Here is a 26,953-nt window from a genome sequence, read left to right on the forward strand (position 1 = left end):
GACTGCCTCCACCAATGGCAGAGCTCCCAGCGCACAGCCTGCGGGTTAGGTTGTGAGGCTCGGGCCGGGGGCGGGGAGGAGCCGAGGGGGTTCAGACCGAGCTCGGCCGCTGGGTGGGTCGGGGCGTTCGGCGCGCCCTTCATTGAAGCGGCGGTGGCCGGGCTGGGCGCCGGGAGTGGGAAGCGGCGGCGCGGCTGGAAAATGCCAGTCCATTCCCGAGGGGATAAGAAGGAGACGAACCATCACGATGAGATGGAGGTGGACTACGCCGAAAACGAGGGGAGCAGCTCGGAGGACGAGGACACGGAGAGCTCGTCGGTCTCCGAGGATGGAGATAGCTCAGGTGCGCGACCCAGCAGGGCTGGGACCCTGAGTGCTCGCGCCCGGCGCGCGACAGGCCGCTCTCGGCACGCCGGGCAGCTGCGTCCTGCTGGGAGAGCGGGGCGGGGAGAGAGGGAAGGGGCGGAGACTGGCTCCCGGCCCTCGGCAGCACCCGGACCGGCGGCGGGGCGCTGCTGGCTCCAGGCGGGTCCCCGCCGGTGGGGCGGGGCAGGGCGCGGGTCCGGGCTCGCCCCGCTCCGGGACGCCGCGCAGTCCTGCTCGCCGTCGGACCCGCCCTCGGGACCTCCGGGCGCTGCTCGGGGCTCTCGACGGACGCGGGGAACGCCCCGCAGCTTGTCTGGGAGACCCTGGAAACGCCTCCTCTACCCAGACCGCCCACTTCTTCCCTTATTTTTCTCCTGTGCAACCCTCACTTCTCAACATGGGTGTGCTGTCGGGCCAACGGTAGATTGTACCCGCTCTTGGCTGGCTCAGAACTTAACCTCAGCGTCCAAGTCAGCCTGTCAGTCAGCCCTGCACTTCGGTGCTCTTGCGGGGACTGACTTGGGATGTGGCCAGTTTACAGCATCTCTCTGAACTTTTCAGGACTGAGAAGAAGAGCCCAACATCAGGAGCGATTTTGGATCTTCCTATGCGTGTAAATTGGCTGATTTTCGGCAGCTTTGAAATTCTCCAAATCTTTTCTTCCTTGCAATCTTTTCTAACTTTGGGCTGTTTCAGGTTTTTTTGGGGGTCGGGGTGGCAGAAGGAATGGGGGGCACATTAACACCACAAATCAATTTTGCAAACTTTTAGGAACGGTTATTAAAAAAATAAATGGAACTTGTGATTACCTAGATTCTTTTCCTTCTATCCACATGATGAGGATGAGACTTAGTTCTTTCCTGGCTTGATTTTGGCCATGTAAAGCAAGGCTTGGTGACAGGTTGATGACAGTCTGTTATCGCCCCTACGCCCTCTTTTCAGGTTTCCCTTTTAAAGCAAATCTCCATGGAAGTAAGTAATTTCAATCAGTAAACTAGCTATCCAAAAATAAGTGTTTATGACTAGCTTCCTCGTGCAGCACTGGGCACTACTCAGTGTGAGGTATAAATAAATAGTTATGATTTGATCTCAGTTAAAGAGCTTGATTAAATTGCCACTTGATTAAATTGCCAAATGAATGCTTAATTATAAACAATGCTGTAGGAATTCAGAGGCAGAGGCAATCTTGGCAGAATAGGGTGGTCAGCAAAGGCTAGTTGAAGAAGGTGGGATTACCTTAATTATCTTGAAGAATGGGTACAATTTAGATTGGGGTGGTAATGGTCCAGTTGTTTCTAAAGGTGGAGGAATGTAAGAAAAAGTGCAAAGGTCAGAGCTTAAGGCTTATTTGAACAGTGAGAAAACCAGTTTGGTTGGGAGGAGGATTTGAGCTAGAAAAGGAAAAGGAGGGTATAGATGTGAAAGATTTCAAAAAAGGAGAAAACAGGATTGATGAGTGCAAGTTTAGGAATGAAGGTAAGAGGGAAAACCCACATACAAGGAGAATGGTGGTAGCATGAACAGAAATAGGAAAGTAAAAGGTTTGAGATGAAGATGAAAGAGAGAGTGGTTCAGACATGTTGCTTTTGAGGTGATGGTGTTGTATTTAAGTCAGAGTGCCCAACTGACAGATGGAAATGTGGCAGTGGAACCTGTCTAGGATGGGAAACATAATTTGGAAGTCGTCTGTCTAGCTTTGAAAGTAGGTGAGATTTCAAAAGTGAGGAACACAAAGAAGGAACATCTAGACTGTCTGAATACATTTCCTAGATTTGTAAAACACTTTATCATCAAGTGTGCTTTGTTTTTTTGGTGGGAGCTAGGATCTCGCAAAATGACATCTATTTGTTAAAATTCCCCCTCTCTAGTTTTTATGTTGACTGTTGTGATTTTTCACTGGTTTTTATTCCATCCCAGAAAATAATGGACAACTTAATTTGTGAAGAATGTAGTAATAATTTGAACTACAAGTCGGATTTTTTAAGTGCAAAGAAATGATTTAAATAAATTTCAGAGTTTTGCTTCTTGTAAAAGCATCTCTTTTCTGCCATATGTCTTGCATGTTAAACTTGCACAGTTTTAGTCTTAAACCTTGCTACCGAGCAGGTCTTAAGGCTACAGAAAAAACTCTGCTATCCAGAGATATTGGGGAGTGAGTCATCTTGAGGGACCAAATTTTACATAGTCAAAGAGTAAGCTGTTGAGAGCCAGAAAGAATTTTAATCTGTTTTAGAAAAGTTAAAAAAATGAATCATCTACTTTCTTGCTATATGAAAATAACTGGACGTAATTTGATCCTTATAGTTTGACCTTTATTTGATGAAGATCAAGATGCAGATCACTTTGCACTTCATTTATTTTGATGTGTTGAATATATGTGAGGTAGAAATAGAAGATATGGAATATAGGACAGACCTGGTAATTAACCGTTGCTTTCCTTAAAGCGTTGGCTTGTTTTCTTCTCATTCTCACTGACTGACAGTAATGTGGGGTGAGGGAACAATGGGAGTATAAGAGTAGGAGACCAAGATATCCTGTGGTAAACGTAATGAGTTTAGTTTTCTTTTTTATGTGTCTGGGCAATCAGCCCTGTGAGCAGTTCTGAAAGAAGAATTCCCAAAGTGTTTTTGAGCAATTTTAACCTTTAAAGGATGTCATCATTTTGGTACTTAAGTTCTGGTGAGTGGTGGAAAACAAACCAAAAAAAGTGGGTTAGTTACTTCATAGTCATAGCTTAATGTAGCCCTTTAAAATGATTTAAAAATGGATGAAAATAAGAAGGTCTAGAGAATGCTCTAGTTTTAACTCTCATCTGTATTTTAGGTTAAAACCTATAGTGGAAATTATTTTGGATAAATGTTTATTTTCTCTTAACGCTTAATATAGGCTTTGCACATCTAACTTCATGTTACAGGTTTTTTTTTGTTCTTTTTTACCATTTGAATTAACATTCAGATATATTTGGAACATAAAATTAATTTTATCTTTGATACTTGCCTTTTTATTAACAGAAATGGATGATGAGGACTGCGAAAGAAGAAGAATGGAATGTTTAGATGAAATGTCCAATCTTGAAAAACAGTTCACCGATCTCAAGGATCAGTAAGTAGTGGCTTCAGAAGGTCATTGTCACTGAATCTCAACCATGTCACATGTGTTCCAGCGCAAGAGAAATGGTATTCCCTCGGAACTGTTTTCCTTTTTGTATTTTATGGGACTGAGTGATCTGAAAGGGGCTTCAACCATTGTTTGCCTGCTAAAGACCGTATTAACTAAACTCAGGGTTTCGAGGCAGGTTTTTGGGGATGAAATAAGATTTCTATGAGAATGTTGGTAGTTAAAATATTCCCCCTGGGTTGTTGCACCCAGGTTCTAATCTGCTTTGTTCATTCCTTTGTTAAATAATTGGATAAAGATAGCATTGTTAAAATTTGAGAATAAGAGAGAATATTTCCCAAAGATGGCATAGTGATTTTTGTTTATATCTTAACATTGAATAGTACACACATTACGTGTTTTTTACATGCGTTGTTTAGTTTGCTTCTTGCAGGCGCTCCATAAGGTTGGAAGATAGATAGTCTTATCTCCGTTTTACCTGTGAGAAAGTTGATGCTCAGAGAGGCTAAGTGATTTGCCCATAGTATATCAGAAAGTGATAAATTAAGCCAGGCTTTCTGCCTCCTTGTGCTGCTGTGGTGTTCCTTCCACTGAGGCATATTACACTGGAGGAAATGTAGAGGAGTAGAAAGAGCATAGGTGCTGAACCCAGGCTTTTTTGAAAGATTAAAAAGGAAAAATAATAGCTTCCTTATTATCTGCCGTGAGGAATGAATGAGCAATATGTAAAATTCCTAGCCTTTTGCCAGGCGTGTAGTGAGTGCTTATTAGATACTGTTTTTTCCCCTCTTTATCATGCCAGAAGTCTTATGTGAAGTTGGTAACACAAGAATGGGCCCCAGTGATTTGAGAGAACAGAATAGATGCAGATGCAGATTTAAAAAAATCTTGAAGGTGAGCTTTCACGTTGGAACTTGCTGGCAAGGTCATGGGGCGTAGCTGCATTTTAGGAATTGTGAATGACAGAGAGAAACTTCTGAGATATAGACACCTTAATTTATTCAGAAGCTGCTCTTCAGTTTATAAATTCTTCATGATTTTGCTGCTTATTCTTTTTCTCCTACTGCTTCCCTAGGGAGTCCCAAAGAGGAGACGAAAACCCGTTTAATATCTAGAATTTCCACACTAAAATGGGACAGATTTGTTTACCATCTAAATCCTGCTGTTTATGCCATTTCTGGCCTTAACTTTCACTGGCATTAGGATGAATGTGTAGATAATGTTCCATTCTAGTACAACAAATTAATGTAAACAATCCAAAAGAATTACAGGTTTAAAATTTGGGCTTTAAAAAACATGGTATTGTTTTCCTATTTTAAAGCTTTACATTATTGATTTTAAATTAAAATTAGTTTGGATCCCTAAAGAATCCATTATTTGGACAACATGGAGAATTCATCCAGGATCATTCTGGAAAAGAGGAAGTAAATTTGTGCTTTTGTATTTTAGCACAAGTAATCTGTGAATGAATAATTCTCATACAATTAAGATATGCTCTTGAGCTTTTAAAGTGTATTTTATGGTTATCCAAGAAATGAAAATTACTTTGAAGCTCTAGTACAACATATTACACAGAACTTTGCAGCTAGTCAGTCATTAGGCCTCTTGTTCATCTTGGGGCTGGTTGCCTTGATTTTTGCTTTATCGTAGCTCCCTGTGAACACGAGCCAGTTCCCCTACCAGCTTCATTCATCTCTGAAAGTGTTAAAAGTAGGCCCATTACTATTATTTAATAGGATTCTTTCTCAAGGAATTGGTATCCAGAAATAATGTTTTAGAAAAAAATAATTAATCTTTACACCAGGTTTATAATTATCTTATTTTTTCATCTTGCCTCAATTAGCTTGTTTGTTATTTTGTCCCATTGCACTGTGTGTCTCTGTGAGCTGTCTGAAATCCTCTTTAGAAGAGGTGGGAAATATAATAATAATGATGATGATGATGATGTAATTATTCTGTTTCTCCTGTTCTAGTACCACAGAACATGATAGCACTCCTTTCATAAGGCAGAAAGTGCACCGTTTGCAGTTTGTATAGTGGTGTAAAGTGACTTCTTCCACCTCCTTAAAAAGATAGAGGAACTTATACCACCTGAGTTTCCATTCATTTCAATGTTCAATATCCAACAAACATTAATTGAGCATCTACTCTATGAAGTGTATTGTGGTTGCTGCTGAGGGACTAAGGATCCTTGCCTTTGATGAGTTTATACTTGAATTCCAAGGTTGTAGAAATTATACTGATTTTGAGGAATCTATTCTTTTAAAAGGGTAGTTAATTGCATATTGTTAATTCACATATCTTCTTCCTTCAAGATGCTGTTCACCCATTCAGGATACTTTATCAATATTTTGTGTAAGTTTGATATTTTTCAGGTGCAGTCATCCTTTGTATCAAATTTTTAGCATTTTACCTAAAGTTGTATTTGTAATTACTATAAGTATCACGTTGTACTTTTCTGACTTTACACATTTGTTTATTATTGTATCTTGAGTTTTAGAAAAATATAACCCAAATGTGACAATGTATTGTTTTGGCAGTTAACTCAGATAATTTTTCCCTTTTTGTTTGGAAAAAAAAAAGAATATTTATTGCATTAACACTCAAACTTGCTTTGTTCCTTCAGAATCATCATATAAATCTTTATGCTAATTATAACGATCAATTATAGACAATTAATATTGATTTTCTTAATTGTATTGGTTTATATTTTCAAGAGGAAAGAGGAGAATTTTATACGAAAGCCAGGTATCATGTTTTCAAAGCCAACTGCTAGTTATGCCAGCACCTGTAAGCATAATTGGTGGCTTTTTTTGGAAGTTACTATATGCCATCCTTGTGACATAGTATGACACAGTCTTCACCTATCATAAAGTAATAAACGGCAAAAAAAAAGAATTTTTAAGAAAATGATCTTAAATTGTTAATAGGCTTTGAAATTTTTAAGATATCCTTGAAATGCCACAAAACCAGGATTAGAAGTGCCTTTCATAAAGAATGACAATGTAAACATTTTTCTGTTAAAAAGAGTTAGTTCTGTTCTGCAGGATTATTGCCAAAAATAAAGAGTTGTCTCACATACTCTTGTCTTTGATAATCAAGCTAAAGGTATTGGTGTGACAGCTGGCAAATTAGAGTATTTTTATGTAGCTTCATAAATATGGCAACAAGGATCCGCTGCCCCGTTTCTCGTTTCCCCATCCACTGAGCAGCTCGTTTTGTTATGGCTTCTTCATCTGCAGTCCAGACAGCCTGGGTGCGCCAGATCACATGTTCTATAGTCATTGGTTTTACCTTCATCACTGTGCTTCCTCTTTGTTCTTTTTAAAAAGCAAGTGGGCTGAATATTGTAATACTGACTCCTTTTCAGGAGAGGTGGAGAGAAGCCAGGGAATAATTTATTTTCACAACTAGTAATGTCTATATCGAAATTATTCAAAATAATTTCTTTGTTTCTTTTAAATTCAGTGCTTAAATGACCTTTTCTCTTAGAATCGATTTATTGTTCTACAATTAAAACAAAAATAAAAATCTGAAGTGCCAAAAAGTAGTTATTTCAGTTGTATTTTTTGTATTGTGAATTAACCATTAGTGATATATCTTAAAAAAGATAGAAAAACGTCTGTTTTGTGATTATGTGCAAAAGTCAAATAATGTCACTGAGTTCTTGAGATCAAGGCAAAAATACATTTGGTAGCTTATTAGAATATAAATGATATTAGGAAGAGATAATGTATAGAAATGGTAATTGTTAGCCTTTGTTGGGCTTTTAAAATTAATATCTTAATTTTTGCTTTGTTAAGACTTTATAAAGAACGCTTAAGTCAGGTGGATGCAAAACTACAAGAAGTCATAGCTGGAAAAGCACCAGAATATTTGGAACCACTGGCAACTTTACAAGAAAATATGCAAATTCGTACAAAGGTAGCAGGTAGGAAAGTGCAACATCTTTTCATGTGGTAGAATATGGACTCTGATAGATTTAAAAGGTTTTATCAAGTGAGTGTTTGCTGTTAGTGGAATTACAGATATATTTACATGACCAGAGTATTTCACTATCAGTCAGCCCACAATTATTTACTAAATGACTTTTGCTTTTTCTCTGCTGCTGTGGGGGATCAAAAAAAAGGCCTCAAATTACTAACAGTGTTGTTCAGAAGATACTTTCTCATGAAAAACAATTAGAAACCATGATACTTTCATTAAGGAATACTGTTACTCTCACAGTTTAACTTCCTGTTAGGTAAATTAAGGTTCACTTTAAGTACTTAGTATATTTCATCTATAAGAGTGATAAGGATTTTTTTATTTATAAAAACACTTAAAAAATGTTTGATCAGGATATTAAGAACAGGAAATTAGCCTTTAACTCTGTAATTTAATGATAATTTTTTATTTGGATACGTTTGTGTACTCTTGTGGCTAAATGAAGAATAAAATGAAGATGTGCTGTATTTGTATGGTTAAATTTTAGTCTTCTGTTTATAACTGGGGTCTGGCCTCAGTATTGTGTCCTAGGGCTCATAACAAAGGATGTGTCTATTTGTAGGTCTCTTATGATTTTTCATAATCAAACTAAAAACTGAATTTTAATTAATGGAGATGCTGATTGTTTTGTTTTTGGGAGACACTAATTGATCCTCATGTGCCTGTTATGTAACACCTAACAAATTGTTGGTAATAGATTCTTTTTGTACTAAATCCACCTTAAACCAAATTTTATTCGAGTGCTTAATATTAAGTATGTAGATGATGTGATACTTAACCTACTATTTTTATATATTACCTTAGTGAACCCTTAAAAGTAAACATGTCCTTACTTTTCTTCGACATTCTAAAAGAGCTAAGTGAGACTCACTGGGTGTTTAGGAAATATTACTTGAGTCAGTTATCACTTTTCTACTATGTGGCCTCCTTTACTTTTTGATTATACAGAGAGTAGTGTGTGTGAATGTGTTACTAATGGCATAGTTCCAGATATCTGTCTCTTGCCTTTACTGTACAAGAAAGAGAATTACATTTCTAGGGCCAACTATGGCATAGAGTTTAGCATATACATCTAGAGCTCTTTGTTTGCCATTTTTGTGATGGCGTCTTGCATGGCCATGTTGCCTGTTTTATGCTGTTGCCTTGGTACCTCTAAGGTGAACTCTTGTGAGCACCCGTCCTCTAGGAAAAACCCTGTCAGGAGCACTCAAACATCATATCAGTTTACACATTTTGTTATATCAGTTTATATATTTAATCCTCTTGGAAGTTTCGGACTCTGAAAATAAATAATAGTTAAAAATAGTAGTTTTAGTGGTTATGGTATCCAGTTGTTACTTTGAATATACATAATTAATGAAACCAGAATTTATTGACTCTGTTTTCATTATGAGTCCTAAGAGATTGTTTTTCGTAGGAAAAGAGTTTTATTTTCATTTTGATCATTCTTTATCAAACATTTTGGAGTATTCTTTAGAAGAGTGGGATAAGAAGTAAAATTTGCAGTGTAGTTTCTGTCTAGCTCTTAAATTCTTAAGTTTTCTATTCTTCTTTGATTTATATTTTAACTGAGCCTTTTAATTTTTAGTTTGTAAAGATAGAGTTAGAATCACTTGTCAATTTCTTCTTGATTCATCTTATAAAATACAGTTAGGACAGAGTTTCTGTAGGGAAGTGATAATGAAACTCCTTATTCCTAACATAATCAGAGTAATTGTGTTTGGTTGCAGGAATCTATAGAGAACTCTGCTTAGAATCTGTAAAGAACAAATATGAATGTGAAATTCAAGCTTCTCGCCAGCATTGTGAGGTACTGTTATTTTGCTTAACTTTTAAGCTAATTTCAGCTCTTCAAGTCTTTTTCTGAGTGCAGTAGTTAAAAAAGTAAATAAGTGAGATAAAATTAAATAGTACTTTAGCTCATCGCTTGTATGATTTCTTTCTTTCTTTTTTTTTTTAAATACAGTTGCATTGGAAGCTGTATAGGACACACAGAAGAGACCATAGAAAAAAACTAAGTGAGATAATTTTAGAAGTTTTGCAACTATTACCTTAAAAAGACTTTGTAAAGATTATGTCATATAGCATCACTGAAAATATTAGTATAATTAGTATAATCAAGTTAAGACTCAAAAAAATGTATATCCAGGACTATAGTTAGGATGTTGGTCTATATTATTAATTTCTGACTCTCTAGATCTATTTCTGCATCTTAGGGCAGATAACTTTTCATAAAGCCTAGACAAGATCATAAATATACTAGTGGAAATAAAATGACAAGTTCTATACTGATTCTTATCTTCCTTTAATATACCAAATCTTTATAAGTTATCAAAATACTAAGAGTAGATGGGTATAAAAATGATGGAGTTTGTTTCATTTTCTTGATTGCAACTGGGATGAATTATGTTTTGATGTTTACTGGTTGCTTGGACTTTCTTTCCTAAGAAGTACCTGTTCATATCTTTTGCCTTTATGTTGGGCCATCAGTCTTTGCCTCATTGACTGTGGAGGTTCTTTATATGTTCTGGATACAAATGCTTTGCTGATGATATGCTTTACAAATATTTTTACCCAGTGGTGAGATGTCTTTTCACTCTTTTTGATGACTCGATGAATGAAAGTTTTACATTTTAAGGTAGTTGAATTTGTCATCTTTCCTTTATGTTATGTGCTTTTTGTGTCTTCCCTGTTTTGAGATAAGAAGATGTATTTTCCTTTAAAAGTTGAAGTTTTGCTTTTTAACGTTTAGATTGCTAAACTACCTTTAATTTTTGTGTGTGGTATAAAGTAGGGATCTAATTTTATTGTTTGCTTGTGGATAGGTAATCTCCACATTACTTATTACATACTCCATTGTTTTTCTGCCAATCAGCATTTCCATCTCTTTTTTGTGTCAAATGTCCACTTAATGTTTTTTCTATTTCTATAAAAATATACCTTTGGGATTTTCATAGAGATTGCATTGAACTTGTAAATTGCCGTTGGGTAGTATGGGCATTTTAACGATGCTAAGTCTTCTGATCCATGTACATGGATGTCTATTCCATTTATTTGTGTCTTCTTTAATATCTTTCATCAGTGTTTTGTAGTTTTCAGTGTACAAGTCTTTCTCCTCCTTAGTTTATTCCTAAGTATTTGATGCTCTTGTAAATGGGATTGGTGTTTGTCAATTTCCCATATCTCCTTATATTTCTAGGAATTTTTGCTTTGTATATGTCTATTGAGGCTATATTATCAGACTCTCACATTTTAGAGGTTTACATCTTTTAATAAGTGTAACATTTTATCCTTTTTTAATGCTCTTCTTTGTAATGATGATTTTTGCCTTGAAGTCTATTTTGTCTGATCATTAGAAATAACTAAAACAGCTATCCTAGTTTTATTTGGCCTGGCATTTGCCTGATAAGAGGTTTTTTTTATCCTTTTGTATCCTCCAACTTTTTCTGGCCTTATATTTAGGTGTATTACTTGTAAGTAGTATATGCCTTGATTTTAAAAAATCCATCTTAACAATCCATGTCTTTTAACTGGTAAATTTAGTCTAATTATATTTATAGTGATTATTTTGATTTTTAATACCAACCTATTTTGTGTTTTCTAGTTGTTCTGCTTTATCCTTTTTTATTCTTTCCTGACATTTTTGGGGGTGTGTATGATTTATTGAGTTTAAAAAATAACATCATAAAATCATACCATTTCTATTATTTATTTGTTTATTTTTTAAAGGTTTTATTTTTCCTTTTTCTCCCCAAAGTCCCCTGGTACATAGTTGTGCATTTTTAGTTGTAGGTCCTTCTAGTCATGGCATGTGTGATGCCACCCCAGCGTGGCCTGACGAGTGGTGCCGTGTCCGCACCCAGGATTCAAATCGGCGAAACCCTGGGCTGCTGAAGCGGAGCACGTGAACTTAACCACTCGGCCATGGGCCCGGCCCCTATTTCTATTATTTTAATGTTTGCCCCCATACCTTCTCTTTCTATTATTTTAACGATTACCTTAAATTTTCAGCTTGCATACCTACCTTAGTAGGATCTAAATATTAATCAATAACTCTGTCCTCCTCCTGAACTATAAAGGACCTTACAACTCTCTAACTCCAATTACTCTTTCCCAAATTACAGATGATAATTGTTCACTATCTCGGTTCCATCTTGTTTTTTCACCCTTCAAATGAGATGTTATTTTGAGCTCATAGATGTAGTTCTTTTTAGGTTTATCTACATTTAACTAGTTATTTTGCTCACTGTTTCTGAGATGCAACTCTTCCTTGCTGGTTTATTTTTTACTTCTTGAAGAACATCCTAGGCATTCTTTCACTAAGAGTCTCTTAGTGGTAAGCTCAATTTTTATTTTTCCAAAAATAGCTTTATCTGTAGTAATTCTGGAAGGACAGTTTAGAGGGATATAACATCCTAGGATGACAATTATTTCTTCTTAACATTTTTAGGATCTTACTTTCCACAGTCTGTGCTTAGAAGTCTACAATCATTTGTAGATAACTTTCTTTTAGTTCCTCTCACTGGCTGCTTTTAAGCTCTTTTCTTTGTTACTGTTAAGTTTCTCTACTGTGTGTCCCCACAGAGATTATTCTTCTCAGCTGTTATCTTTTCTGATATTGCCTCTCTTCCATTTTCCCTACTTCTTTCTTCAGGAGCTCTAATCAGCTGTATGTAAGTCCTCTTTGTGTCTTTCATATTGCTTAATACTTAATTCATATTTTTTATTCAATAAATCATTACCTGAAGTTCTTTAGAATCTAGTTCTGCTGTCTTTAAATTTCTGCCAGACCTCACAGCTTATTTCCTTACTTCATCATTCTGGACTAAAGCAGGCTTAATGGTAGGAATTCTTTGAGCCTTGGGCAGAGGATATAGCGATAGTGTCTGCTTTTATTTCCGCTAGGTTGTTTCAGCTAGGCATCCTGGCCTGCCACCAGCACGTGACTGCTGTGGTTTTTTGGCTTGGGATTTCCTGGAAGATGCAGGTAGTCTGTATTAGAATCTCAAATACGTGGAGGTCAGGCCTGAGATGACATCTTTTCAGGGAAAACGTTTTTCCCCACTTACTGCCTGGGCTGAGACAGTTGTATTTCCCTCAGGTGGGTCTTCTCTAGTCTGCCTTTTCATGGAAGGCAGTAACCCTTCGGAGCTGTGCAGGATCCTAGTTCTCACTCCCCACTTTGCTTCTGCCCAAGATCTTTCTCTTTTTCTCAAACAGCCACTAAAAACCCTGCCTCTCTGTTATTGACACCAGCAAATACACTCAAGAAGACCCGAGCTTCACCATCCGGTTAGCATGCTGGTTTCTGGCTCCGTGTTTACTTTTGGTCGTTGAGGGTCTCTCTGATTTTCTTAAGAGCTTAGCTGTACCTCTAGAAGGATCTTTGTGATATTTTATCTAGAGTATCTATCTAGGTGTTTTGGGAGTTTTGTTTGTTTTTTGGGGATATCTAGTCCACTATATTGCCAGAAATAGAAGCCAACAAGATAGCTTCAAGTAATATTTTTTACTTAGACAAATAGATTGATATTCTTTCTTTTCCATCATTTTTCAGCTTTGAAAGTCTTCCCTCCTCCATAAAGATGCTAAATATTTACCTAAATTTCTTCTACTTTGGTTATGGCTTGATGTTTTTTATGTTTAACGTATAATTAATGTTATAAATAATTGTTTAATTATATAATTAATCTGAAGGTACTCACCAGTAATTCAAGGACATTTTAGACAGAGGGAAATAAAGGGTGAAAGGAAACTTATATTTAGAGTGTTATGTGTTTTATATTCACCTTCTCATTTTAATCCTTACAGCAACCTTATGGAATAGGAATTATCTTGATTTTATGAATGAGGCTCAGAGAGGTTAAGTAATTTGCTTGGGGTCACACAATTAATGAGCAGCAGAACCAGGATTGAAATCGTTTGATCTTTCTAGTATTCGTGCAGTTTATCATTAAATCTGAATCTTATTATTCAGGGCTTTTCACCTGCTTATCCCTTAGTTCTGCGTTTGACTCATATAGAAAAAACTCTGAGAGGCAAGGGAAGTGGGAAGAAGGAAGACACGCTGCCAACTGTCGGAATAAAAGTTTGATGAGCAGCAGATAGGAAGGAGGGGCCAGGAGCAGAGGCTGGAGCTGCTTACACAGGTGCGTGTGCAGAGAGCACGCCCAGACCCACAGAGGCAACCACGGCACTGGATGGTTTGTGTCAAATTCAGGCAGGAAATCACGTTGACAGAATACTACAATGTGCCAGACACTGAAACGGGGAGGTACTTTATTTGGGTTATCTCATTTAAGCCCCCACAGGGCTGGAGATGAGTATTAAGAGCTGACAGCAGGAGGGAGCAAGGTCTCCGTCAGGCTCTTAGGGTTCAGGGTTAGGATTCAGTTCTTGAGAAGATTGATGAGAGCTCTTCAGGGCTCTGATCTTTTGGTTTCTATTCATTTAATTGGTTTTTTTTTTTCTGAGTATAACATTAATGTGTCTACTGAGAAAACTTGAGAAACAAATCTAAAGAAGGAAATAAAATCAACCATAATCTGCTAAACAGAGTTAATCACTGTTAAAAAGTGTGCATATGTTTGTAAAATTGTTTTTCATGTACCTGGTATGACTATATATATACTATTTTGTATCCTAACTTTTTTTTTTTTTAAGGATTTTATTTTTCCTTTTTCTCCCAAAGCCCCCCGGTACATAGTTGTGTATTTTTAGTTGTGGGTCCTTCTAGTTGTGGCATGTGGGACACTGCCTCAGCATGGCCTGATGAGTGGTGCCATGTCCACACCCAGGATCCAAACCGGTGAAACCCTGGGCTGCGGAAGCAGAGCAGGAGAACTTAACCACTCAGCTACAGGGCCGGCCCCACGACTAACCTAACTTTTTTACGAGCAGCATTTCATGAGCCTTTCCCTACATCTCTAAATACTCTTTGAAAATTTGCTTTGAACAGATAACGTGTGTACACATTTCTGAAGGCACAGGCTTATAAGGAGCAACAGCAGTCCCCTTTCCCATCTCTCAGTCCTGTGTCCCAGCGGCAGTTCTCTCTCTCTCGTTTAGCTACTGCTTCTGCAATTTATCCTCATGTTTCTAAATAATATCAGGTTTATGTTTCCTGTTATGAAAGCCGAGGATTCCATGATAGTTTGCCTCGTCCCATTCTCCTAATATTGTTATGCCACAATTTTTGTTTCTGTTGTAACTAACCATTGTTTACTGAGCCAAGAGTTATACTATGCTTAAACTTCCCTTCTTGTACAAGTATTTTTTAACCTTGGAGTTAATAATTGCTTCATTTATTGTTAGTTTTCTCTGTCTTTACCAATTCCTTCCAGATTCCAGCAGATCTAAGAAAGCCCCCTAATGCTGTTTTCCCTGTGATCAAGTGCATCAAGTAATCCATGAGTCCTATTTTCTTCTGGAATCTTCCCTCCTGGGAGCAGCCCCTAAACTCCTGGATCCCCTGTCCTCCTGCTCCATCCTTCAGATGCTGTCCAGGCCAGCTGCATCTCTGTCTTCATGGGCTGTCTCTTCAGCATCACCCTGGAGCTCCCCTTTACATCTTTCCTGCTAGATATTGTTTTCTTTTTCAGTTTGTAGAGTAGCTTTTTGAGAAAAGGTATATAGAACTCAGTTTTTTGAGACCTTTTGTATTGGTTATCTATTGCTTTGTAATAAATTAGTCCAAAACTTAGTGGCTTAAAACAACAAACTTGGGGCCAGCCCGGTAGCACAGCGGTTAAGTGCACACGTTCCGCTTCTCAGTGGCCTGGGGTTCGCTGGTTCGGATCCCGGGTGTGGACATGGCACTGCTTGGCACGCCATGCTGTCGTAGGCTTCCCACATATAAAGTAGAGGAAGATGGACATGGATGTTAGCTCAGGGCCATTCTTCCTCAGCAAAAAGAGGAGGATTGGTGGCAGATGTTAGCTCAGGGCTAATCTTCCTCAAAACAACAACAAACATTTATTATTTTGTGGTCTCTGTGGCCAGGAATTTGGGGGCGCCCTTGCTGGGTGGCTCTGGGTCAGGGGATCCCATGGAGCTGCAGTGGAGAGGTCAGCCAGGGAAGCACAGACCTGAAGGCTCGACTAGGGGCTGGAGCATCTGCCTCCACAGTGACTCTCACGAGGCTGTCCAGTTGTTGCTGATTGTTGGTTGGAAACCTTAGTCCCAGGGGCCTCTGCACTGACTGAGGGCCCCCACTGCCTGGTAACCGGCTTCTCCCAGAGTGAGTGATCCAAGAAAACAAGACAGAAGTGACTGTGATTTTTATGACCTAGATTTCTGCCACATTCTGTTCATTAGAAGTGAGTCACTACGTCCTGCCCGCATTCAAGGGGCGAGGAGTTAGCCTGTACCTTTTGAAGGCAGGAGTGTCAAAGATTTATTGGACATGCTTTAAAACTCCCACGTCTTTCATGTCCAAAAGCTCATACCTAAAAGAATATCGAATTCTAGATGGCAATCAGGTTTCCTCAGAATGTTGGATGCATTGTTCCATTGTCTTCTAGCTCCCAGTATTGCTTATGAGAAGCCTCTTATCATTTTGATTCCTGATCCTTTGTATGGGACCTGTTTTCTTCCTAAACACCTCTCAGATCTTTTTTTTAATCTTTGATGCTGTGGAATAGCACAGATGACATGCCTCGATGTGGGTCTCTTTTCGTTCATTATGCTGAATACTCAGAGGACCTTTTAATCAAGAAACTCTTATCTTTAGTTCTGGGAAATTTCTTGTATTGTTTCTTTAATACTTTCTTCTCCGTAATTTTCTGTTTTCTCTTTTTGGAACTCTTATTGGTTGAATGCTGGACCTCCAAGATTGATCTTTGAATTTTTTTTTGTTCCTATTGTCCCTCCCCCTCCCTTTCTTATTTTGTTCCCTTTAAGAGTGTGTTCAACTTTCTCTTCCAATTCGTTTACTGAATATTTTATTTCTGTTATATATTTAATTTCCAAGAGCTCTTATGTCCTCTGATTACTCATTTTTTATATTTTTTATAACATCTTGTTCTTTTTTCATGAGTGTAATCTCTTTTCTCTGAGTATTAAATATAGTTACTTTGAAATTTTTTCCTTCTTGACTTGTCTCTGTTTTTTTATACTTCTTTTCTGTTTTTCTCTCTGCCTTTCACTTTGTATGCTTTTCACAATGACTAGTCATCTTTGGCCATTATTCATATTTAAGAGTGAGTCAGTAAAACCTGCCTGTGTGCAGAGCTTGTCAACTACTGAGCTCTAGAAGTTTTCTTCTCACCGTTGAGCCTAACATGACGAGGAGGGGCCTTCTCTCTAGGACCTTCTGTCTATTTTCCCCTAGAGTGTCTATCCCGACCCTCCTTCATTTCTTTCTAGATCTGAAAGCTGTCCTCAGACTTTTTAGAACATTGTCCCTTCTCTCACGTTCTTTCTTTACAAAGTGCACACTCGTGAATGGTGTAACATAGAGCAGATCTCGGTGTCCTATCTTAGTTTAGTTACCATGTTCAGAGATTATGGCATGAGATTGTGCCCCTCCCTTTGTGAGAACTACAAGTGGTGTTTGTTGATTTATTTTGTGCATATTTTTTGTTGATTTTATTATGTCTAAGGGAAGAGAGAGTTTATGATCTGAGTTCATCTGTAATCTTATCCTAGAAGTCTCTCCCTACTTTTTTGAACTCTGAATTTTTACTGTCTGCAGAGCAGTAATATGGATCACCATAATTTGTATAGCCAGTATTCTATCAGTGGATTTTACTTTGTTCCTCATTTTATGCGTTACAAATACTGCTATTGTGAGCATCCTTTCACATACACCTTTACCTGAGGTTTCTATTTCCTTAGGATAAAATCCTCAAAGTATAATTAGTAGATCAAAGGATACAGTCATTAAGGGCCTTAATATTTGTTTCTAAGTTACTTTCCAAAGTGTTGAATTGGTTTATACACTCAGTATTAGTCAACATTGTTTATTATAATTGAAAAAATAGAACAACCCTGCCAACTGAAAAATAATATCACATAGTACCCATTTTAATTTGCATTTGTGTTTTCTTACTCTCTCTTCTTTGGCCTATTTTGGCAGAGAGTATGGAAAATACTTAGATTTTTCTTAGTGATTTATCCCTGCTTGTTTAATGCTATCTTAGGGTTAAGCTCTTATCATCTTGCAAATATTTTTTAATTGCCTTCCTTTTACTTTTGTTTGCTTTTTAATGTGTTTTTAATTTTTATGTGATTAAATGTATTAGTCTTTTCCTTTATGACTTCTCCTTCTAATTTTGTGCATTGAAAGGCTTCCTTCATCCCAGCATCAAGGAGTCACCACCTTTTCTTTAGTTCTTTTAGATTTTATTTTGTAAATTTAGCTCTTTAGTCCATTTATTTTTTTGTATAATGTGAGGCAAAGAACCAGAGTTGTTTCTTTTTATAGTTAAACTCATTTTTCTGTTGTCAGTTATTGTCATCAGATTTCCAGATGACTTGAAAAGTTACCTTATCATATACCACAATTTCCCATAATCAGATCTGTTTCTGAGCTTTTAAATTCTATTCTGCTTATCTTTTTATTCCAGTGCAGTACGCTTTTAAAACACTATGATTGTAGAGTTTTAGTATATTTTGCTCTCTGGTGATGCTAGCCCTTCAAAATCTCCCAGAACACCAGTCCTGAAGTCAGGGCGCCGCCAAAGGGGACTTGGTTCTGAACACAGGCCGGGGGGAGACCAGCACAAACGCGGAACCTCGGAGCCACTTTCCTGGGGCCCTTCGAAGCTGCCCTGATGAGGACAGCAGGGGTGTCAGCGTTGGAAGGGCTCAGTGAGCAGGTTCACTGAGTACATGTGTGGGGATTGGAGGGGTATGGGATCTGGAAGCCAGATATGTAGTTAGAATTAGTGTTTTCAAAAAGCTGAAGTACCTGTTGAACATAGAAGCCTCTGCAGGCACCAAAGCAAGGAGTTTGGATGCCCTTGTCTTTTCCAGGCGTCTTCCAGCTGCTCCATTATGACTTTCTTTCCTCCGTAGGGAAGCCTCTGGAGGGTCTTGTGGCGGTGCGGATAAAGGAGAGAAGAACACAGAAATAAGAATGAGAATAGATTCAAGGCCCTTCTCTCTGTACACCTGAAAGTGTACCTAGAATATCTTTAGAGATGCCTTCAAAGCTTCAGACATTTCAGTCCCACTGTGGCTCTGTTTTTTAATTATAAAGGATGATTAGTGGATTTATTTTAGAATTTCTGCTTGGCCTAGGACAAATTTGTCAATTGAAGGGAAAGAGAATGCACCAGGTAAACTTTCATATTCATAAAAGCAAAAGCATTATCGCTCTTGCTCTGCATTCAGAGTTGGCCTTGGTTGGACAGTCCAGGTCTGTTTACAGCGGTCATGCTCTCTGGACCATGGCTGGGGCCTGCTCTCCCTTTTTCTCTGATATATAACATTTCCCAATTCTTGTAGCACAATGTAGATAAGGCTGGAATATTTCGTAAGACTTTGTAGCAAAGACAGAGGAACAAGTAAAAGGGGGTAAGCATAGAGAGTAGCAATGAGATAATTTCTCAAATGAGATCTAGTTTTAGTCTTCTTCAGCTTTGCTTTCTCTCTAGCTCCTGGCTTGAGATTGACAAAAGCCATCTTCTCTACCACTCAGGAGAACCTTCAAGTATGTGTGGACTCTCAGTTTCAAACCTGAAAGAGAGGACTTCATGATTGACACCGGGAATGCTGCCAAATGGCTGTGGTCTATGCCTTCCGCTTAAATCATATCTAACTGTGTAGGCTCTATGAGACAATCGTGTCTAGCTAGATCCCAATAGCCTAATATCCTTACTGGAGATGAGCATGTGGTGGGTGGGTTGGGAGTCTGACATAAGCTTTTTACATAATCAATCTGTATATTAGACTTATGCACATTTTATGGCTTTTAAAATAAGGGGTACAGGGGCCGGCCCAGTGGTGCAGCGGTTAAGTTCACACGTTTCGCTTCTCAGCGGCCTGGGGTTCGCTGGTTCGGATCCCGGGTGTGGACATGGCACTGCCCGGCGTGCCATGCTATGGTAGGCGTCCCATGTATACAGTAGAGAAAGATGGGCATGGATGTTAACTCAGGGCCAGGCTTCCTCAGCGAAAAGAGGAGGACTGGCAGTAGTTAGCTCAGGGCTAATCTTCCTCAAAATAAATAAATAAATAAATAAAATAAAATAAGGGGTACAGTGTTTTCTAATTAGAAGAACGATGGGCTACAACTAGTAGGTGTGGGTTCCAGTTTGATTTGCCAGTGAGCAGTCTTGTCTCTTTGGGAAAGTCATTCGATCTTTCTATAGTTTTGTTGAGAGATTTGGATATAATTAGTGTGTAATTTTATGATTTTGTAAATAATTGGGTTATTTAAAATGATTATAAAATTTGTGCTTGAATCTTTCTTTCTATGGTATATATTAGTCTCTTTTAATATGATGCTGAGATGTCAGTGAGGAATAAAGGCCCGATTATTGTTCCAATGAGAAAACATGATCCATTTTATAATGATGTACTTTATAGGACAGCTTCTCCATTATGGTGACAGGTGGGACCTGCTTATATTTAAAAGGGGCCATGAGAGCTTACTTTACCTTTTTATTAGGTAAATATTTGCCTCTTTATTTATCACGTATAAATTTAGATGTTCTTAAACAATTTAATTGTATGTAGTTAAATCTGTATTTAGATTCTATATTCTATAGTTTCATTTCTTTCACGTAGTTGACATTTCATCTTTAACATTTTTAAGTTGAGCTAAAAAAAGCAAAAGGGCCATATGTTAAAGTACTTTGTTATTTAGTACTCTTCATTAAGATAGACTGATTTTTCCTTTCTGCTTATGTGTAACCTATTTTTTTTCCCCAGAGTGAAAAGCTTTTGTTATATGATACCGTCCAGAGTGAGCTGGAGGAGAAGATAAGGAGGCTCGAAGAGGACAGGCACAGCATTGACATCACCTCAGGTGACGGCCGTGATGGGATTGGCGTGGTTGGTTAAGTGACGCTGAGCCTTTGGTTTACTGTCGTGCCTCGTGATAGCTTAGCCTCCTGCTATCAGGGTATGTAAAGTGAGGTCTCCTAATGAGGGGAAGGGGAGACTTCTGAAGAACTTGACAGGATTGTGATTGTTGCTTTGATTTGAGCTCACACTTCAGAAGGACATAGAAAATGGAGCACATGAAAATGGACAAAATCGAAATGTGACAGGAACTGTGCAAATGAGAACAGTAAGAATGTTATTATAATATAGGAATAGGATTGGAAGACAGTAAGAATAGTATTGGGAGACAGTCACAGTATATGTTCTTTCCTCTGAGTCTTGAAAGACCGTCACGTGGAAGAAGGAACAGAAACCTTTTCTCGTTAGGACCGTGCATATCGGGGCGAATGGATAGAAGTTTCAGGGAGGCCGGTTTGTGTCTCAGAAAAAGGAAAAAGACTTATTAATAATTAGATCAATCGAATGTGAAATTGGCTTTTTCAGGGATATTATGAAAAGGCTTTCTACACTGTGTGGCAGGTTTACTGGGTTATCCTACAGTTCTTGCATATGTATTATTTTACTGTTGTAAGTTTGATTTCTTTAGTATAGAGTAGGCATAGTGGGGTCAGACGAGCTGAGCCCTAATGCCCCTGCTCCATCATCTACCAGCTGGGTGAGTGGGTGACAGTTTAGCTTTTCTAAATCAGTCTCCTCATCTGTCAAACTGAAATAATAAGAATACCTACCTCAGAGGTAGCTTTGAGGATTAGATGAGACAATGCATGTAATGTGTATTTAACAAAGTGCCTGATGCATGTTCATCAATTATTAGTCATTAAGTGCCAAGTTGATGTTTACTTTAATAAAGGCAGAGAAAAATTCATCTATCTATAGCTGCTCATGAAATTATATAGTCATATGTGTATATACATAGCCACCAATGCAATTTTGCTACCAGGAAATTATATAGCCTTTTTTCAACCCCTTTGATCTCCAGAAATCAGCTAATACTTGATTTTTATTGACTTGCCAGAGCTGTGGAATGATGAGCTCCAGTCAAGAAAAAAGAGGAAGGATCCTTTCAGTCCTGATAAGAAGAAGCCAGTTGTGGTTTCAGATATCCTTTCCTAAATTCTCGGGGGGTTCTTTTGCCTTGATGTGAATTTTTGCCTTGTGCATACCTCTGTAACTTCTGTTAGTACACTGACTTTATTTGTATGATCCTGGAATAAGCAAAAGATGATTTATAAAACTGATTGAAGGCAGAAGGGTAGATTAAGGGTAAGATTAGATTAAGAGGGGTGGGGAGGAGTAGAAATTTAGTTACAATCTCAACTTTGAAAATTCATATGGCCTTCCAGTTCATAAGGGCTTAGATGTGCAACAGCTGTTTAGTATATAGCGCGATTGTTTAATTCTGATGTGTAATTTTTGACATTTTTAATGTTTCTGAAATTGGAGTGCCTTTAAATTAAATTAATAGATGCATTCGATCTCGGCATTCCCTGTGTTGCCCCCTGCACCTCAAAACAGTGATTAGGTTGGTGGTGTATCTTACCATCAATGATATCATAGAATTAAGAGAATATCGTTATAACATCTGAAGTATTGAAATATATTTTATCCTGGTACTAAGTTTTTTGAAGAATAATTTGAAGTCAGAATTCAGTATGCCAGAGGATTATGGCCAGAAATCATCGCTCCGTTCTCATATAATTCAAAGTGTGAAATTCTTACAGCTAAATTGACCTTGACTTTTCAACGTCCATATATAGTTTATATGCTGCAAGATCTTGATATTCTTGAAGACTGGACAACAATTAGGAAGGTATGATTAAAGAGCAATGGAATATAAATATGTTTTTATAGCCTACTTTTTAAGATTCTATGGTTTTTCACTAATATATCAAAATACGATTATTGTAAATATGCTTTACTTTGTAACAATCTCTCTAAGGCAGTTAATGCTAATACAGATAATAGTGGATTGCAAGAATATTTTAGGAGAGACATGTCAGCAGCTTGATTATATTTTCTCCTGTAATAATGTAATTAGCAATTTATGCAAAAGTCTACAGAAAAGCCTTTATTTAGGTTGCCCCACAAGTAACAAATAACCATTCTATGCCTAGTCCTTCACCCGGTCCTGGCTTACGGAGGCACTCAATGTTTGTCGAATAAACAAAAGTGGATGTTTGAACCCTTATTACGTGTCTTACATTCTGTCATCAAACATTCAAGAGTTACAGGATTTTCTGTGCTTGTTTGAAAGTGGAGACTTGTTTTCCTTATTGAATTTTTCCGTTTTTAGCAACTTCTTAGTTGAGAGTTAGAGATTATTCCAGGTATTGATAACACTTCCGGGAGAAATTGTTATTCTTTGTATGTATTCCTTATTCATATTTCTTAGACGTGAACAGTTTATTAGAGCAGCTGAAGATTATATTTCACTGTTTGTTATTGAGGTCATCAGTAGTGTGGTAAATATTAAATAGATACGAAAATATACTTTTAATCTATGAACTCAGATGATGTCTTCCTTCCTCTTTTTTTTATTAAGGCAATGGCTACATTGGGTCCACACAGAGTGAAAACAGAACGTAAGTCATTTAGTCTAAGTTCAGAAATCTGCCCTATGAGGACTTGTTGAGTCAGGCTTGTTAACTCGTCTGCAGACTGAAGAGCTCCCCCAGCAGGGGTTTCATTTCATCAGTAAACACTATATCTGGAATTAGAATATTTTAAATCCTACTTAAAATTGGCACTAGTAGTTGATAATATACCTGCTTCCCCTTCTGGCACTTGTCTAGTTGATGAATGATTTATTGTACATTGTTTAGCTTTTGTTTAGTAATTATACTAAAAACTTAGTGAATTTTATAAAAAACATAAGAAATTTCTCTTATTTCTATTAGATTTAGGTTTGTTATCTAAGAAATATTTTTAGTGTTTTTTCACGTATATGCATGGATTGGTGTTAATTCTTAATGCTCTGCGCTTTTGTTCTTCTGACAATGTCTTATTAATATAACAGTTTTTGAACTGATCCCTTTAGCACCTGTGAAACTGGAAAAACATCTGCACAGTGCTAGATCTGAAGAGGGAAGATTGTATTATGATGGTGAATGGTATATACGTGGACAAACTATATGTATTGATAAAAAAGATGAATGTCCTACAAGGTAAAAAGCCTTTATCATTTCGGTCTTGCTCAGTATTAGAGTTTGCAACATTGTTATCAATAAATATTTGCTGCCTCTATAGGCATACATTCATAGTGTATCATTAGTTCTCTGTGAATCCTTTTTTCTCGTGACATATGATTTGATTGGCATGTGTGTGCATAGTGTTAGTATTTATACACCAGAGTTACATATTAAGTTCGTGAATGCAGCATTAATACGAGTGGAAATGTTGGAATTATTTAGCAGGTAAGTGATCCTGATTGTTAATTCTTATAGTAGATGAATTGTTAGGATCTTAATATTATGACCTTTAAATTAGACTACTATGAATTTTTGGTGGACCTATTAATATTAACCCTTAACTTTTTTGGGTGTATTACAGTATTTTGGATAAAAAGAATTTGTATCAATTAGAATAGGAAAGGAATGGAAAATTAATGAAAACTTTAAGAGGAACAGTAATTAAAATATAACTTGAAAGTAAAATTGCCTTTTAAAAAGACCCAATCTGTCTAGGCTTAAATAAAGTTTATATAATTATGTATATGGCCTTCTAAGTTTTATCTGGTTGTGGCCTTTGGAAAATGTGAATGCTAATCACTGCTTCTGTTCCTTTGGTAGTTTAGGATGTAATTCTCAGAGTAGTAACCTTCTACAGTAGGAAAACATCTTTTCCTAGGTATCAGTGGTAAATAAAGTGTTTGCATTTAGTCTAGAATACTCATTTTCCAAATACAGTGGTTTTATTTGGATTGTAATTTCATCTTTAAATTTTTAGGATACCAGGAGCGTTGTGTACAATAACTTTTCTCATAGAAGCCCATTGAACTAATCACTAGGTTATAAACGATACCCCTGGATTCTTTGCTTTATCTTATTGCTTTTGAGACATTTTACTTGCTACTTAGCATGAAAGTGGTTGAGATGAAATAGTATTAAAGAGGATTAAACACAAATCTAGTTTTAAAGAGATTTCTACATAAAGATGAGTAGTGTGCAGAAAAATTCGTACAAGTACCGTAGATGGTTTGACCCTGGGAATAAGGCATTGGTGTTGGAAAGATTTCCTACAGCCCAGGCTGCTGTGAGTTGGAGGTGTCATACCGCCCAAGTAGCGATTTTAGCTCCACTGTATATTTTTGGGGGGTGGGCTGGGGATGGAGTGGGAACAAAGTGCATTAATAGTTCTAGTAGTGAATTTTACCAACTCTATTAAGAAAAGAAAGGTGGTTATCTATTAAGTGTTGCTGAATGTGATATTTTTAACAGCATGCCCTGCTGATAGTGCAGTGTTCTGGTAAATGACAGTTACATCCCTGGATCTACTCTTGTGGTCCAGCTATTTTGGTTTTATAGCTGGTACTCTAAAATGAGTGGAGGAGGCATATTGTAATTCATTCATTCATTCCTTTTTTTTTTTTTTTTTCCTTTTTAGTGCCGTAATTACAACAATTAACCATGATGAAGTTTGGTTTAAGAGGCCTGATGGAAGCAAATCTAAGCTTTACATTTCACAGCTACAGAAAGGAAAATATTCAATTAAACATTCATAATCATGATTAAAGTGTTATCTAAAGCTACCTTATTAGTGTTACCAAATGTGATGTGCCATGGGAGTAAAAAATGTATTCAGTAACTTAATATTCTCATCGAATCATGAGAGACTGTGTATTTGTAGGTAGTACTCTAAGTAGACCTCATGTTGATATGTTATTAAGAGACAGTAATAAAAGTTTAATCATGATCATTACATTTATTTGCCTTTTAGGTCCAATGACCAATAGGTATATATGGTAGGGGTTTCTTACTGAACTTTTTTCTTTGTTTTTTAAAAACATTATGCAAATCTGTCTTGTCTTTAGTGAACTATGTTGCTAAATGGCTGCATTTATCTGCCATTTTTTGATTTTCCATGTCTTTGTCTTTCATCGTGTGTTTGTAAATAAGCCTGATAAAATGTTTCCTATAAATGGTTTGTACTAGTACATTAGTGTTAAATCAGAACTGAAATTTAAACATATATACATGAGTATGTATATTTGGCATCATCAGCTTACTTAGAACTGATGGCCTTACTCTACAATCTTGTTTTACCCCAATTTAGCTCTTGGGTTTGAAAGCTAAAAGGAGCACTTTGGTAGACTAGCAGCTCTCCTCTCCTCTTCCTTGACTTGACGGTGGTGACCGATTTTTACAAATTACACTGAATGTTAATTAGTAACATTAGTGTCAAGTAATAACATGCTTCTGCCTGTATTTCTCGTGACCCGTTAGAGGGCAAGTTTCTGCGCCTGGTGTTCACGATGCGGTAACTGACAGTGGATGGTAACTGACAGTATTGTGGTGCTTGCTGTACATGTCTGATCTTTTGAAACAGAGTTTAGTAAGCATTTTCCAGAGGTAAAATTAGGTTCCTATCCTAATTTTATTCCTAGGGCAAGATAGACTGGGATAATTTCCTTGAATCTTTTCCCAAATTAGCATTTTTATCTTTGGTCTTTCCACACTTTAAGGCCACTTGGTGCAATTGAGGAAGCATTGGCCCCTCTTCCCTTAGCCACATGCAAAATTAGCTTCTAAAACCTCAGGAACAGTACAAAGAATCGAAACCCTCACTACAGCAGCGCAGTTGGCTGGAGTATATCTTAAGGGACAACCAAATCAAGTATTCCTGGTGGTCTTGTGCACTTTAATTTCTGTTCTAACGAGACTTAAGAGGATGAGGAAGAGATCTACTTATTAACACTTAGGGCAGGAATATCTGCATTATTCCGTTTATTTTCTTACTCTTTTACCTCTGCAAACATCTTCCTGTGCAGATCACTACTTCACAGTTGCCAAATGTTAAAATATTTGACTTCTGAAATTCGTTATCAGCAAAGTTATGTACGTTCTGTTTCTAATGAACATTAGCAAATGTACATAATGTCACAATCCAATAGTATTTGACAGTACTTATGTATACAATGTTTCATAAGCATTTTTAATAAGATTTGTATTTTTAACTTTAGTATATAATAAAAAGATGTGTTTGAGTGTCATCTGTAGTGTCTTGAGTTACTTGTCCATAAATTCTTTTATTATTTATAACCTATCCACTTCTAAGAACTATTTGAGCCAATTTACACTAATAGATATGGAGTGTTGGAGTGTTGAACAAATGTTTCTGCTTCCCTAAAGCACAATTCAACATCTGTTGGGGCATATCTAGATATTCAAGATGGCTAAGTTATACTTAATTTAAAAATATGCATATATGTTATACTTTAATAAAAAATGTACTGCCTATGCTCTGAAATTCT

The 26,953-nt window shown here is 37.2% G+C and overlaps 1 protein-coding gene across 4 annotated transcripts; it reads left to right on the forward strand.

The window, feature by feature from the left end:
- BRMS1L (BRMS1 like transcriptional repressor) lies at positions 1-26,953 on the forward strand. Of its 4 annotated transcripts, none has more exons than XM_014853083.3 (11): positions 5-343; positions 3,378-3,468; positions 5,799-5,838; positions 7,287-7,414; positions 9,201-9,280; positions 20,350-20,446; positions 21,500-21,583; positions 22,230-22,294; positions 23,027-23,066; positions 23,501-23,648; positions 25,087-26,953. In XM_014853083.3, the coding sequence occupies exons 2-11, from the start codon at positions 3,423-3,425 to the stop codon at positions 25,202-25,204; spliced, it is 846 nt and encodes a 281-aa protein (XP_014708569.1). In that variant the 5' UTR covers positions 5-343; positions 3,378-3,422; the 3' UTR covers positions 25,205-26,953. The 4 variants fall into 4 exon arrangements, with proteins under 4 accessions (XP_014708567.1, XP_014708569.1, XP_070360356.1 ...); XM_070504255.1 differs by having other exon boundaries at positions 23,522-23,648; positions 25,087-26,946; XM_014853081.3 differs by lacking the exon at positions 5,799-5,838 and having other exon boundaries at positions 1-343.

Source organism: Equus asinus, chromosome 2 (assembly GCF_041296235.1).
Source record: "Equus asinus isolate D_3611 breed Donkey chromosome 2, EquAss-T2T_v2, whole genome shotgun sequence".
In the NCBI taxonomy this organism is placed as follows: domain Eukaryota; kingdom Metazoa; phylum Chordata; class Mammalia; order Perissodactyla; family Equidae; genus Equus; species Equus asinus.

Bases quoted from the DNA above. Each gene is read 5' to 3' on its own strand.
- BRMS1L (XM_014853081.3), top strand. From the start codon at position 202: ATGCCAGTCCATTCCCGAGGGGATAAGAAGGAGACGAACCATCACGAT. The intron at 7,415-9,200 runs GTAGGAAAGTGC...GTTTGGTTGCAG, and splicing joins AATTCGTACAAAGGTAGCAG to GAATCTATAGAGAACTCTGC. The intron at 23,067-23,500 runs GTAAGTCATTTA...TTAATATAACAG, and splicing joins ACACAGAGTGAAAACAGAAC to TTTTTGAACTGATCCCTTTA.